The sequence below is a fragment of the Felis catus genome, chromosome D1, assembly GCF_018350175.1.
Source record: "Felis catus isolate Fca126 chromosome D1, F.catus_Fca126_mat1.0, whole genome shotgun sequence".
Lineage (NCBI taxonomy): Eukaryota > Metazoa > Chordata > Mammalia > Carnivora > Felidae > Felis > Felis catus.
The window spans coordinates 100,553,018-100,569,649 of NC_058377.1; the positions used below are offsets into that span (position 1 = coordinate 100,553,018).

Genomic DNA, 16,632 nt, shown 5'->3' on the forward strand with positions numbered 1-16,632 from the left:
CTCTCACACAACGTGGAGAGGGAGATAATACAAAGCAAAACAAAAACAAATCAAAATAAGGGGAGAAGATGTGCACTGTGGCACTTCCAAATTCTAACCAGTATCCTAAGTAGGTAGTATCCAATTAAACAAAAGGATTATACTTAGAATGATAAATAATTCTACATTTATTTAATTATTATGTGTCATGATAAACAACAGACTCTTCAGTCTTCAAGGAAGTTATTCTAGGAGAGGAGAGGAAGAAAAACAAAGACCTATATTATTACATCAGTGCCATAACATTACAGAAGTATTGAATCACTCAGGTAATAACTCTCAAGAGATAAATGAAATAAGCCTCAAGCCCATGTATATGAACTTATAAAAATATAGGCTTTGTTTCTCAAATTATAACCACACACACATTGGCCACCGTACGATGCCCATGGGAGTTTTTCCCTCGGGTCCCTCCTGTGCTTTCACCTCAAGGTATTCCCAACAATGCTTTCCTGAAAGGTTCATCGGGCTGGAAGCTTCACAGGAAAGTCAGGGGCCTTCTGCATCTGTTTGCAGTTTTATAGCACAGGCACAGAAAGTAAAAAACAAAACAAAACAAAACAAAACAGCCTGAAGGATCATCTTCACATTCCAAAGAGACGTAAAATGTTGCAGAAGTGAGCCTCCTGATCAGTAAGTATATGTGTCTGTGTGTGTGTGTGTGCATACACACACATATATATATTAATATAAATATATAATATATATTATATATTCATTTATATAAAAATATGCATGTATAAACTTGGAGAAAATAATTGGGATTTTTAACAATAATTCATTTTATATAAAAATTTGATCTTATGAAATTCCTATCTTTAAGTTTAAATTCTTCTGGAATGCATTTTCTTTGTGGTTACTTGCAAGAGAGGGCATTCAGAATATTCAGGAGAAAATATGGATAATTTGAGGGAAAATTGAGGCTTTAAAGCTTTTATATGTATTTGTGAGAGAGTATTAAGCAAAACGAATAAAGTATGAGCTTCTAAATCATACAGAAAAGGGTTTACATATAGACTTCCCCTTAGTACGTATATAACATTGGGTTGAAGTTTCTTTATTTGCAAAAACGGGGACAATAGTATAATAGCTGATCAGGTCATACTGTAGATGAAATGGTTTTTAAATTAAAAACATTTACTAAAGTGCCTAGAATATATTATTACTTAGTATTTTGTGTCTAAACATTTTACTCTAACTACAGCACCTAGTTAAGACCATAACTTTTTCACAATTTTTCCTTTATTATGGATACAATAGATTTTTTAAAATTTATTTATTTGTTTTTTGGTGGGGAAGGGCAGAGAGAGAACAAGAGAGAGAAACCCAAGCAGGCTCCACACTGTCAGCGCAGAGCCCTATGCAAGGCTCAAACCCATGAACTGTGAGATCATGACCTGATCCGAAATCAAGAGTCAGATGCTTAACCAACCGAGCCACACAGGTGCCTCATGGATGTGTGTTTTTAAAAGCCAGAAAAATCATTTCAGATTGTCCTTGGTGGATGTTTACATTATCCACAGACTCTCATGTCCTTTAGTCATAAATCCATCTTCCAAATCACCTTATGAAACTTTTTTTTCCCTTTCAACCTATGGTTGTGTATTTGCAAACATTCCTCACAGAGATATTTCTCAAGTAATTTGAAGTTTAAGGAGAGATTCTTGAAAGAAATTCTTTAAATAAAAGGTATGTAAAAAAGTGGACTCAAAAAATTCTTTACTCCAAACCCCCATGCATCTAAGCATACATATGGTGATATATATATATATATATATATGTAATTATATGTGTGTCTCTTTCTATATATATTTTTTTCTATATATATTCATTTATATGTAATATATATTTAAATTGGGAGAAAACAAGAAGGATTTTTAACAATTCATCTTGTATAAAAATTTGATCATATGAAATTATATATATAAATTATATATATAAATATTTATATATAAATATATAATATATATATTTATATATAAATATATAATATATAAATACACACATATATATATACATATATATGTATGTATATTTATATATATATGTATGTATATATTCTGCTTTGGAAAATATTTTTCTATATGGGCCTGTGTTTTCCCAACTGATGTTCAATCTTTGTACTCTAAGCAACACTGGACCAAATGTTGAGAGATGTTGAATCTTGCACAAGAATGCAAGTTGAGTCTTGTTCAGGATGCATTCTAAACCAACAGCTGAACTTGCTACAGGTTCATTCGACAGCTTTATGAAAAATTATCTGTAGATCCATATATGTCCTTCAACTGATCATATTCTTCCACAAACAAGGGTTAGGTTTAGATAGTCTCAATTTACAAATAAATACGTATTTGACTAAGCTCTGTTTTGAATGCAAGACAAATAAATACCAACGCTAAGTTTTTCCTTGTACTTACTATATATCTAACATGAGTACTTCAACCCATACCATTGTGGCCAAGTAAAGAATCCATAGGTAAATCCAATGAGCTAATGAAAGTTCTGATATCTATTTTTTTATACAATAGTTTGTTCCTCTCCAAACATTTTTGGGACTTGACGAGTTAGAACTGTCAGGCCTTCTATTGTATATTCTTTTTTTTTTTTTTTCAACGTTTATTTACTTTTGGGACAGAGAGAGACAGAGCATGAACGGGGGAGGGGCAGAGAGAGAGGGAGACACAGAATCGGAAACAGGCCCCAGGCTCCGAGCCATCAGCCCAGAGCCCGATGCGGGGCTTGAACTCACGGACCACGAGATCGTGACCTGGCTGAAATCGGACGCTTAACCGACTGCGCCACCCAGGCGCCCCTTCTATTGTATATTCTTAAATGAACTTCATTTTGCTCTTGGATCCAGAAGTTTTAGTTCCACATACCAGCTGAAGGAGTAGGATCGGGGAGAACGAACTGCTCAGTGTGAACAAGAAATACTTAACAAGACATGGGAGCCTGGATACTCTACCTTCACAATCATCAGATAAAGAATCTGCCCACTACGTCATATGTTTCCCCCGTTGGCACCATTAAAATAATTCATAGACATTAATAGTCTTTTAGGCAAATCATGATTTTGCTGTGGAGGATGCTTGGTTATGGGAAAAGGTGATGTTTCCACATATTCACTCTCTGCTCCTGCGTCTACTGAGTCTAAGTGGTTGCACTGTTCTAAATGTAGCGTTAAATATTCAGGACATTCTTTAATCACACTGGGTTCTTCAATATGGCAACAGAGAACACCTAGCTCTCCACAATGTTTCTAACATGTTAACAACAATCTCTAATATGTGTCTTTAGAATGGTTAGGAAAAAGGGAAAGCTTTTACATGACAAGAACCTGTGTTCCTATTTCCAGATGCCCAAACAGGGTTTCCAAATCCCTGTTTCCTGTATCTCCTTGTTCTAAATCTTGACCAAACCTGTCAAAAAGGGGAATCACTGAAACTATTATCCACTAATCAAGGATATTTCTCTGCTATGATTAAGAGCCTTGATTTTGTTCTTATTTTAAGAATATATCTTCAGTTTCAATGGATACATGCAATGTTTGTGTGTATTGGGACACTATATATAAATTATATACAGCATAGAGAAGGGGAGGGACTTGTTTAAAGTTATACAGGTGGTAAATGGCAGAGAGAGGTAAAACCCATATCTTTTAAGGAGATGGAAAACAGTTGGAAGTCCATTTGCTCAGTGGGTAATATGGCGGAGCTGTTAAGAGCATGGACATGGCATCTGAAACAGGTTTATATCTTTGGTTGCTACTTGATACCTTAATGATTTGGTGGGATTAACTGAACCCACCTATTTTTCTGTTTCCCCACATGTAAAATGAGTATCAGGATAGTAACCATTGGTCTGTTATGAATTAAATGAATGCAAAATGCTTACAAGAGTTTCAAACAGACAATATGCTTTCATTGAATACCATTTACAGTCCCTACTGGTACAGCCACTCTGGAAAACAATATGGAGGCTCCTCAAAAAGTTAAAAAAATAGAACTACCCTAAGACCCAGCAATTGCACTACTATTTACCCTAAGGATATAAAAATGCCAATTTGAAAAGACACATGCACCCTGATGTTTATAGCACTTTATCAACAATAGTCAAATTATGGAAAGAGTCCAAATGTCCATTGACTCATGAATGGATAGAGAAGATGTGGGGTATATAGAGCAATGACATGGAGGGAGCCAGAGAGTATTGTCCTAAGCAAAATAAGTCAGTTTGAGATTCATGCCATATTATTTCAGTCATATTTGGAATTTAAGAAACAAAACAAATGAAAATAATGGGAATCAGAGAGACAAATCAGGAAACAGACTCTTAATTATAGAAAACAGACTGATGGCTACTGGAGGGGAGGCGGGTGGGGGTGGGTTAAATGGGTGAATGGGTGTTAAGGACCGCAATGTGATGAGCACCAGGGGTTGTATGTAAGTGACGGATCACTAAATTCTACAACCAAAACTAACATTATACTGTATGGTAACTAATTGGAATGTAAATAAAAATTTGAAGAAAGAAAAAATTAAACAAATATCATTTGAAATATAATGACTCCCTTAACCCGAAAGGATTTCAAAGATTGAGCCTGTGACAAATTCTCTATGACCTGCGTCTTTTTTTAGTGTGTAAATACCCCCAAACTCAAAAGGTGCTATTGACAATGTATGTTCTGTATCGTTTCAGATGAATTAACTTTCTGTTTAACTCTGGACTCACCTCAACCTCATGGAAAATCAGAACAATGTCACAGAATTTGTTTTCATGGGTCTGTGGGGAAATAAGCAAATGGAGCTCCTGTTCTTTTTCTGGTTCCTGCTCTGTTACTTGGCAATCTTAATGGGCAACTTCATTATCTTACTCACAATCACCTGCAGCCATTTAATCGAAGAGCCGATGTACTACTTTCTCTGTCACCTTTCCCTCATGGATCTCTGCTACACCTCCACCGTGGTCCCCAGGCTAATCAGGGACTTAGGTGCCGCAAGAAGAAACATCTCCTATAACAATTGTATGACCCAGCTCTTCGCTGCCCACTTGCTGGCGGGTGTGGAGATATTCATCTTGGTGTCCATGGCTTTTGACCGCTATGTTGCCATTGTCAAGCCCCTGCACTACACGGTCCTCATGAACCGGCAGAGGTGTAACATGTTGATCTTCACGGCCTGGGCTGTGGGTTTTTGGCACTCCATTGCTCTGTTGCTCATGGTACTCAACTACCTTTCTGTGGTCCTAATCAGATAGATCACTACGTATGTGATGTGAAGCCTCTTTTGAAACTGGTGTGCAGCGACATTCGTGTTGTTAGTATCTTAGTGATTGCTAATTCAGGGATGGTGGTGGTTGTAATTTTTCTTGTCCTGGTGGCTTCTTACATACTCATATTATATAATCTTAGGACCCGCTCCTCCGCAGGGCGACGCAAAGCTCTCTCCACCTGCAGCTCTCACGTAATGGTGGTGGTTTTATTCTTTGTGCCTTGTATGTATATCTATGTTCTACCTGCAGGGAGTGAGAACAAGGATAAGGAAATATCCGTGTTTTACACTGTGATTGCCCCCATGCTGAATCCTCTCATCTATACCCTGAGAAACACGGAGATGAAAACCGCCATGCGGAAGGTGTGGTCTAAAATGGCACATTCAAATTTCAAGTAAAGGTGTTATTAACTGCACTTCCAACTTTGTGTCCCCACAGCATATTATTTCAGGTGTTACAGAAAACATATAACTTTTGGGGGGAAGCTGGACCAAATGGCCTCTAACATAGAAGAGCCAAAGAAGGAAGTCACTGCAGTTCAGATTGTAGTCTGCACTCTAAACTTTCCAAGTGGTTCCAGATATGGTTGCATGGGTTTTAATGCTAGAAATGCCGTTCTAAAACACATGCCCAATCATATCACTACTCTCTCCAAAGATATGCAAGGAACCCTATATTCCTTGGAACAAAATCCAAACTTCTCGCTGTTTGTGAAAATTTCTCCTGGCCAAACTTGCTAATGTCAGAAATCACTACATTGGTATAAAGCATGGTGTTACAATGAAAGATATTGGGGCCAGGGAGAGGTGAATGATTATTGACTCTGGTGTGTTTTTATCTCTGTGTCTTGTTAATTTGCTTCATATATGCATCCTCCCCCCTTTTTAAATATTTAGTTAATTTTGAGAGAGAGGGAGAGATAGTGAGAGAGAGAGAGGTAGTGCAAGCGAGGGAGGGGCAGAGAGAGAGGGAGACACAGAATCCTAAGCAGGCTCCAGGTCTGAGCTATCAGCACAGAGCCAGACATGGGCCTGGAACTCATGAACTGTGAGATTATGACCTGAGCTGAAGTCCAACGCTTAACCGACCGAGCCACCCAAGTGCCCCATATGCCTCCCCTTTTCTCAAATATCTATGAAATGAGTACTATTGTACTTTAGAAAGTTGCAATATTACTTTGACTAACACATGTGAAGATTTAGCAGGGCATATGGCTGCTGGAAACGTTACATATTTTCGTTCTTTCTCTACCCTTCTTCATTTATTCCCTGTGCTTGGATGCTTTCAACCAGCTGCACTGGACTTCTCTACATTCTCCAAACATACTCTAAAGTCTGTCAGCGCTATGACTATTTCTTCTCTCTTCTCTGCTTATGTTGCCCCCACTATGCCTTAGTGTTCATGTCTTACCTATAAGTCAGACTCTTGATGTTTTCTTATTCCAGAAGATTTTGCTGACTCATGGACAGACCAGAAGCATTTCTGATCTGTTCTTTTGTTGATATGGAACTGTTCTTTTGTTGATATGAAACTGTACATCTACTCCTTTAAAAATAATCCTGTGCCCCATATTAGTGTTTCTTCTTATGTGTTTTTCCAGTTTGATTGAGCCAACTCAAAGAAGTGGTATATATTTATTTTCTTTTATCTGTTTTCTAACAATAAACCCACGCAAATTAAGAAGTTAACAGGTAATGAATTACTTTCAAAGATACTATCTTCTCTTTTTATTGGCCTTTATACATTGTTCTCACATATCCAGCACTTCCCCTTATGTTATGAGCTATCATGCATTAATAATAAAATGTGTAATGTCAGAAAGGTTAAAACTTCAACATACATTCCCTGTAGCAATCAGGGATGAAGTCCAACAGACTCTCAGCCCCCTATAATATCTTTTTTCTTATTTTCTGCATTTTGAGGTACTACTATTTTAATTTTCATTTATTCCTTGTCCTCTGAATCACATAGCCTGGGTCTTGGTTCCCATTTGTGTAGACATTTCTCTCTGCGAAAGTATTTGCCTTTCTCAGCAGAACGATTGCATCATTTTCACAGTTTCCTCGATTGAATTACTCCTGCCCCAGAGCCAATGAGAAGTCCAGGACAAAACATAAATGAGATACTGTTTGCTCTAATGTCAGGAAATCTTCCTTTGATAGTTCTACTTTTAGAACTTTTCACACATCGAATTACTTTTTTTTTCTTCATGGATCCAGGAAAACCTGTGGCTTATCAAAGATAAACATTCTATTTCATAGGAAATCAAGTCTGTCTAGTCATAGTTTGGTTTGAACTGGCTTAATATAGTAATTCTCCAAAGAATATTTGGATTATTTTTAATACAGAAATGTAGTGTGTATATTTGTTCCTGTGTATGTGTGATAATTCTGTGTGTGTGTGTGTGTGTGTGTGTGTGTGTGTGTGTTTGTGTGTGTAGTAGGGGGCAGGTTGATGGTCTTGAGGATGGGTCAGAGGAAATACTTGACCCATCAGAAAGAATGCTACACAACAAAACCAAAACATTTTCTTATCATTTGTTTTTCTCAACAATTCATAAGATTTTATTGGCAAAAAATTATGACTGTTTTATATAGTAAGCCCACCAAAAATATACTGAGCTATACTGAGCTATATATATATATATATATATATATATATATATATATATATATACTGGATAACTTAGTTATCCAGTTGTAAGTTGTTCTTTCTAGAATTATCTTTCCAGTCTGTAGAACAATATTTAATAACTTCAAAAATACCTGGAATCTCGTTTTTTTAAATCTTTTTTAAAATATTTATTCATTTTTGAGAGAGGGACAGCGTGAGTAGGAGAGGGGCAGAGAAAGAGGGAGACACAGAATCTAGAGCAGGCTCCAGGATCTGAGCTGTCAGCACAGAGCCCAATGTGGGGCTCGAACTCATTAACTATGAGATCATGACCTGAGCTGAAGTCAGACACTTAAGCAACTGAACCCCCCAGGCACCCCTAAAATCTCGGTTTTATAAGTAAATCCATGTACTCCATAAAACAGAAGGTTTTAGAAGGGGATTAGAAAAGAAGGATAAAAAGAACAAAATCAATTCTCAGCAGAGAACTGAGACAAATGCAGGGACTGGGGTTGTAAGTGAGTCACTTATACACATGTCTAATAAGGATGATCCTGTGTTTTTGTGTTATGGGTAGAGATATGACCAGCTACCTCCTTCTGTGTGTTGACACAAGCCAGCTTGAGTGAAGCTTGGTCAACAAGATGCATTATACTGAAATGGACAACCAGTAAAACATGAGCTCTGATATCCATCATTCTGACATGCTAGAATCTCTCATTTCCTCAGGGTTACTCTACTTTAAAAGCCTGGAAGCCAGCAGTAAACACATAAAAACCTGTTTCTTTCACACACAGAAGGCACAGGGTTCTTTTTCTTATGCGCATTTGGTAGCTTTTGAGTGAATCTTTTTAACCTCTGGAAGCTCCTGTTCTTATTGGAACCACAGAACTAACTCTATTTATCTCACAATATGTTCAGTTGTGAGATAAAATGATACAAGGAAGTTAAAGCACAAAATAAACCCTCAACAAGTTCTAGCTATTTTTGTTATTTTGTACCAGATAATTTCCTATAAAAGTTGATCTCCTAAAGTTTTACATGTATTAAGGAAATTTTTCATATATGAATTTGTGTACGAGGGAGGAGAATTGGTTCACCTCGTACCAGTGCGCACATTTTGGACTGAACCAACTAACCTGCAGAAATGAGGTAACACAGGACTAAGCCAAATGGTAAACAGAATAAAAGTTGGGCTATATATTGAGACTGGATGTCCCTTCATATTTTATTATATTCTCCCTTAATGATTATATATATATATATATATGTATATATAAAGATATATATGTATATATAAAGGATAGATTGTTTCTTCTTGAATCTTTCCTTTTCTTCTGTTCTGTATTCCCCAACCATCTATTTCATCAGTATTGGTCCCTGGCAACAAATACCTTGGGTTCCAGTCCTGATATTACAGGTCACTAACTTTATTCATCTGTCTGCTCTACCCACATACGTTACTCTGGATAACGATGCATATTGGACTGTACTGCGTGTGTTTGGCTCTGTTTGTCTCTCCCCAAGTCAGATCTTTCTGAAGCTACTATAAAAGGAAAATTCCAAAATGGAGCAAGCAAGCCTACTTAAGATAGTCTCTTTTTACAAATAGGATCAGGAGGCCATAAGTAAGGAAGTGTTTAGGCACATCTGCATTGGAGAAACCATGAAGATTTTTGAACTTTTCAGAGAGCTGGCAGCCTTTAGCCTGGACTTAACTTCCTTCCTCCTCATGACACCTGAGTCATCAGCATTCTTTGCTTGTAAAAGTGTTCCAATCCTTCATTTGCGTATTAACCCAACCAATCCCAGTTACCCTAATTCCAATCTCTGTTTTGCAGAAGGGACCTGAATGAGAATTACACTCATAGCCTTTTGCCTCTATAACTCTGCCTCTCTTTGTCTTCCTGGGAACGCAGTTTAGGTTCCTGCCAGAGCCTGTGCCTCCCCAATTACAATTGCAGTTGCCCAAATAAATGTTTCTATGTTTTAATTTTCAGTGAATTTTTTCTTAGTCACTACTAGCTTAATACTATTCCACACTATATTATTTTTCTTCGGAAAGTAAGACGAACACAAGGCAGGCAGAGCTTCTGAATTGCTCTGTCTGAATAGAGCATTGGGGAACCTTCAGGGAAACTGCTGGACACAGGCTAACACAAAGATAAGAAGTAAAGGGGTACTAGGGTGCCTTTCTCAGTTAAGAGTCCAACTCTTGATTTTGGCTCAGGTCATGAGATCAAGCCTCACTTTAGGCTCTGCACTAGGCTTAAGATTCTCTCTCTCTCTCTCCCTCTGCCCACTCCCCACCCCCCCACCCCCTCACTCTCTTTATCTCTTAAAAAAAAAAGATAGATGTAAAAAGGATAAGATGTAAAGTTATATCCAGAAAATGCCCAAATGCCCACAGGCACCAGGGCCAGTCTCATGGAGAGCAATACAGAGGACTTTGGTGAAGATCTGTTCAGGAATGCCTCTGGGAATGTAATTTCTTAAGACTTTCAAAGACCTGTAAATTCTTGTGTTGTCATATGTTATATTCTGCTTTTCCAAATCAGCTTTCCTTTAGGGATAGACACACAATAAATGACATTCTAAAGCTTAAAAGGTGTGTTTGTTTTTGTAAGAATTTCAAAATACTTCATGCTTTTCTTTTTCTTTTCTTTTTTTTTTTTTTGTAGTCTGAAGGTCCATTTCTTACATCCCTGAGGGTTAATGAATACTTAAACTCCACCCCCCTCCCCTTGCAGATGTATAAAATGTTCTAAGACATGCTGAGATTCTCAAGATAATTTTGGAGAATTGACCTACACATGTTTGCATGACTGGTGTGTAAATCTCTGCCTTTTTCTTTCAGCTTTAGACACTGGAGAAGAATCAGTAGAGTGAGTACCTCAGGAGGGGGGTCTCCTGATTTGGTCTAAAACTAATCTTACAGCCTCTGAGATCTAATGATCAGTGAATTAACCATGCCGCTTCCTTTGGAGATGCTCCACCATCTGCTTCGAGGTGGTTCTATGCTATTTAAGTTTATTCCATTTAATTTCATTCTTACACTGTATTTTCTGTGGCAGCACAAGATAATTTGATTACTATAAAAATAATGTAGCTAACTTTAGTCTTATTGTACATTATTCACAGGCAGAATTACACGGGTGAGCAAGAATAGGTGAGTCGAAGTGAAGGAAATCTTCAAGTTTCAGCAAAATTTATTGAATCCTTTTCTGGTGCTTTTATATATTTCCCCCATATTCGTATGAAGGAATAGCCCAGCTTTTATGACTGCATATCCCAATGATGAGTTATTTTCTAACTTTCAAAAATTTTGCTACCCTAAAATGGACTAGATTTGTTTGATTGAATTAAGTTAGCTTTATAGCGGGCCATATTCTGGTATCATTAGGAGGAAATATGAACTTACAGTGGAAACTACTTTGAGAGCAATAATTCTTGATGTTTTAATAGCACAGTCAAAATGCAGCATTTTTATGCAGTACGACCAAACTAATAAAGTAATAATCTGACTGGATTTTTAGAGTACAGGAAAATTGCATGCTAATGGTTAGCATTAAGAAATGACCAAAGACCAGAAGCTTTAATGTTGATGGAGTCCAATTTACCAACTTTATCTTTAATGGATTGTGTTTTTGGGGTCATTCAGATTTATATATTACATACTTTTCTATACTTTGATAAAAAGTTTTAAACACCGAAAAAAGAAATGACTAAAGACAACTAATTGTTTAGAGTAATTTTGTTTCTTTTTACTAAAAGATTGCTCCAAACTGAAATTTATCATGGTCATCCTCATTAACATATAGTGATAGTTTCAGGTTTCTTGTTTCCTTGTTAGACTGGTTATATATGTATGCATGGCAATTTCAGAAACTCCTCACTCAAGAAAAGAGAAAAAGTATAAGGAAGATAATGTGTAGTTTTGAACCACGTATGACCCTGGGGTATTTCATATTATTTTTTATTCCTCATTATATTTTTGCATTATGTAATAGTTTATCGATTCTATAAATGTGGGCCATGAAACTTTAAGAGGTTAGCAATAACTTCAATGTTCATAAATGCCATGGAAGGGGAGAAAGTGAATTCTGCTTATGAGTTCTTATTAAAAGTTATTGGTCTATAAGAAAGGAAGACATTAATAAAGTTAGTAAGAAAAATGTTTGCATAGTGTCTTTAGTCAAATGGGGTGATTGAGTTCTCACAGAACATGGGCCAGATTACCCAGATTTCAAACTCTACGCTTCAATTCTAAATAACTATATTTAAAGTGAAATAAGGCAAATATAAGGGCATATTTCACTTCATATTGTAGACATATTTAGGTAATTGGTTTTCTTTTTACATTCAAATTATTACTGTATAGAAGCACAATTTGAATCAAAACAGTTCACCATTCAGTAATTATACTTCTTCATGTTTCTACATCTTTCTTGTTCTGTGATTCCAACCACCTTTAGAAGGAGTGAATAATATTTCTTCCTCTCATCACTTATGATTTCAATTATTTGACAAATTGGAAGATGTGGTCAAGAATCTACTGCATGTTTCAATGACAATAATCCTCTCACTGGGCTGCATCCACATGTCCCTTTTACTTCAACTAATAGCAGTGATTACAATAGCACATTCCCCAGATTTTAGGATCAGAGTTTATGAGCTTGTGGATGAAACATCTGTGATAATCTAGAAAACAAGCCAAAATCCTACCTGAAGGAATACACATTTTGCTAAAAATGACCTAAAATTATTTCAAAATGATTTGGAATCAAGAAGGCTAGACCCCATGTTTATATCCCCCCAAATATTCATAAACATAGACCGGGTGATTGGTAATCTGTGACCTTGAATACTTTTTAAAATTGGGACGCGATTCAAAGTGTTTCCCCTCACTGCTGGCCTCTGGAACACCCCGTTTTCTTGCTCTGCTCACAAGCGTGGAATACAGCCCCTGACTGACTGGGAATCCAGATATCTGTCCTCCACAGAATATTACTTTCTGATGTTAATAAATTACTTAGAATATCTTGATCTGAGTCTCTTTTATTGAAAATCAGGGGTTGGATACGTCAAGTGATATCCATTTTATGTTGTTTACCAACCGATTTATCTCACAATTAACTTTAAGTCAATTTGTTTTAGGCAAACACATCTATCTGTCAAGTACATAGCATGCCATCTCCTACATTAGGAATCAGCATTAACTATAATAAGGTAAGGAGAAAATTGATCAATAAATCATAAAATTATGAACCTCTACTTAAGAACAGGTCACTATTGAACACGATGAACTTGATAATTATTTTTGGTTTGTTAAGAACAATACAGAGGTTAGGAAGCCTTGTAGCAATAATAAGTCATCGCGGGAAGAGACTGAGTTTTTTTCTTCTTGATGAAATGAGGTTGAATGATAATTTAAAATAGAATTAGTTTCTCATAGTATAGACCATTTTAAATGCTACACCAATTACCCACTCACCATCTAAACTGATCTTAAGGACAAACGTTTGAATTTGTGTGTCATGGGATTTGATGGCTTCTAAATAGTTTTGCTACAGTAGCATTTGGTGGTTTTTTAAAAATGTTTATTTATTTTTGAGAGAGAGAGAGAGAGAATGACAGAGCGAGCAGGGGAGGGGCAGAGAGAGGGGGGACAGAGGATCTGAAGTGGGCTCTACGCTGACAGCAGAGAGCCAGACCCCGAGCTCACACTCGTGAACCGTGAGATCGTGTCCTGAGCCCAAGTCAGACACTTAACCAACTGAGCCACCCAGGTGCCCCTATAGTCTCTGTTTTTTTAATAGTCATCCAGAGTGCCAAGATAAGGTGGCTACATCGGGTCAGACAAAGGTGGAAAGTGTGGAATAGTGTTTGCATCTCATGGAGTGTCAGTTCAGTCCTCAGCACTGGAGAAAACGGCTCCCGGAGCGCATTCTCTCTATCCTACACACTATTTCCCCCTACATAAATAATATCTCAAGGTTGTCCAAAAGACGCAAATTTGCGAATCTTTGATCCATTCATTAATACAACATCTAGTTGCTGAGTGTTGAAACAAATCTCTCTTGGAGCTACATTCTGTATCATCTTCCTTTGTTGAATTTTATCGCCTAGAGTGAAATTCTTAGGAAAAGTCATGAAATATGAACAATGCACGTATGTTTGGGCAATTTCTTTTTATCTTCCATTTATCACTTGCCATCACAAATTTAGATTAATTTTAACCATTTTTTTAATTTTAACTTGTAAACTGTAAGTTGGATAAATGAATAAATTGGCTTTATTTCTTAGAACTTTAATTCATTATCAGTCTATTTGCTGCTTAGTGTTCAACCATTCTTTGCTTTTAATGTACCTAAAGCTATTTTAGTATAAGCTGTGCAACTGGTATGTTTATTGACAGGACAAGGACGATCATCCTTTAAACAAATTAAACAATTCAAGCTGATGTATTTCTTTCCTTTTTTTTCAAGCTTTTTATCAAATTCTAATTAGTTGACACACAGTGTAATGTTAGTTTCAGGAGTAGAAGCTAGCAATTCAACATTTACATACAACACCCTGTGCTCATCACAGCAAGCGCCGTCCTTAATCACCATATGTGGAATTTAAGAAACAAAACAGATGAACACAGGGGAGGAAAAAGAGAAAACCAAGAAACAGACTCTTAACTACAGAGAACAAACTGACATATTTTTAATAAATTTTTATTCCCAAGGATACTCCCAAATCAAACAGGAAATTTGTCCAGATCATTCTGAAAAAAAAAAAAAAAGTTGACTCTATGGATAAAAGCATGCATTTTAAAATGTGCACAATTTTTTTAAAGGACGTAAATTATACTCTTTTTGTTATTTAATTTATAAAATTAACAATAGCTAATTTCTTTAACATCAAACTAACATTTAAATGTTCCATAATCATTATTGTTAATGTTGAAAAGTTAACATCATTTTCCCCATTATAGAATTATTTACAATAGATTTCTAAAATGAGAGAAATAGGGGTGCCTGGGTGGCTCAGTCAGTTATCGTCTGGCTTTTGCTCAGGTCATGATCTCACAGTTTGTGAGTTCAAGCCCCACGTTGGGCTCTGTGTGGACAGCTCAGAGCCTGGAGCCTGCTTCGGATTCTGTGTCTCCCTCTCTCTCTCTGCCCCTCCCTTGCTTGTGCTCTCATCCTCTCTCTCTCAGAAATATTAAATGAATAAACTTAAACTAAACTAAACTAAACTAGACTAGACTAGACTAGACTAAAATAAAATAAAAAGAAGTGTAAATCTATGTATCAGGAATAATTAATTTTACTCATTCAATGGCGTCAATTTACTTTTTTAGTGAATTTTAATTATTGTTGCCATGCTGCTAATTGTTTTTATAAAGATTCATATTTTCTTTCTTTTCAGGTGTTTAACCCATTCATCTATAATATACGCCAGTCTGAAACAGATGGAGAGTCAGAGGAATGTCTCAGAATTCATTCTTTTGGGACTTTCGTATGACCATCGCACACAAATATTTTGCTTTGTGTTCTTCTTATTCTGCTATGCTGCTCTCTTGGTAGGAAACCTTCTGATCCTTATCTCTATTCGATGCAGCCCTCTTTTCCACCAACCAATGTACTATTTCCTCAGCCATTTATCCTGTATGGACATCTGCTTCACCTCTAGCATTACACCCAAATTCATTGCTGACCTCCTAGTGGGAAGAAAAGCCATCTCCTATGGTAACTGTATGTTACAAGTCTTTACCATGCACTTCTTCGGAATGATTGAAGTCTTAATCCTCACCGTCATGGCCTTTGATCGCTATGCTGCCATCTGCAAACCTCTCCACTACCTGCTTGTCATGAACAGAGCAAGGTGCAATCTCCTCGTCTTGGCTGCTTGGGCTGGTGGGGCCGCGCACTCCTTTCCTCAGTTTTTTCTGGTAATCAGGTTGCCCTTCTGTGGTCCTAATGAGATTGATCACTATTTTTGCGACATTTTTCCTTTGCTAAAAGTTGCCTGTGCTGACACGTATGTCACCGGTGTCCTTTTGGTTGCCAATTCAGGAATGGTTACCTTAGTGGCATTTGTGGTCTTGTTTTTTTCTTATGTCATTATATTATTCACTTTAAGAAATCATTCAGCCAAAGGAAGGCGCAAAGCCCTCTCTACCTGTGGGTCGCATATCACTGTGATAGTTTTATTTTTTGGGCCTTCAATCTTTGCCTACCTTCGGCCTCCAACCACTTTCCCTGAGGATAAGGTATTTGCTCTGTTTTATACCATCATTGCTCCGATGTTCAATCCCTTCATATACACTCTGAGGAACTCAGAGATGAAAAACGCCATGAGAAATGTCTGCAAACATTGGAGCTCAATATCTTTTATAAAAAACAGAGGGGCAGCTAGATACGGATAGGGGAGATAGGAAACCATCTCACAGAGTAATTTTTCCATTGGTAACATTTTATGAGTGACAGAAATAGGACTTGGAGTTTCATAGTGACTAAAAAGAAATAGTAAGTCATCCATACAAAATATAAGCTTAAAACTTAGTTCATTTTGCAGGCTTTGAGATGTTATGAACAGGTTGACATGTACAAAATCAGTTATATGCATAGTTAAGACAATATTATAGGAGCCGAGAATTGTGATGTGAAAAAGAAAATTGGAGTTATCTTGCGTTAGAAAATGCAGGTTTGGTGTCTA

The 16,632-nt window shown here is 36.8% G+C and overlaps 2 protein-coding genes across 2 annotated transcripts; both read left to right on the top strand.

The window, feature by feature from the left end:
* Window positions 1–4,779: 4,779 nt before the first annotated feature.
* Window positions 4,780–5,708, top strand: LOC101092890 (olfactory receptor 4P4-like). Its single transcript, XM_011286839.2, is given in 2 exon segments — window positions 4,780–5,263; window positions 5,266–5,708. Coding segments are annotated over 2 exon segments (927 nt in total).
* A 9,642-nt stretch (window positions 5,709–15,350) lies between these two features.
* On the top strand, window positions 15,351–16,342 carry LOC105260996 (olfactory receptor 4P4-like). Its single transcript, XM_011286884.2, has one exon. It carries the CDS (start codon window positions 15,386–15,388, stop codon window positions 16,340–16,342), a length of 957 nt encoding a protein of 318 aa, XP_011285186.1. The 5' UTR covers window positions 15,351–15,385.
* The last annotated feature ends 290 nt before the right edge of the window (window positions 16,343–16,632 follow it).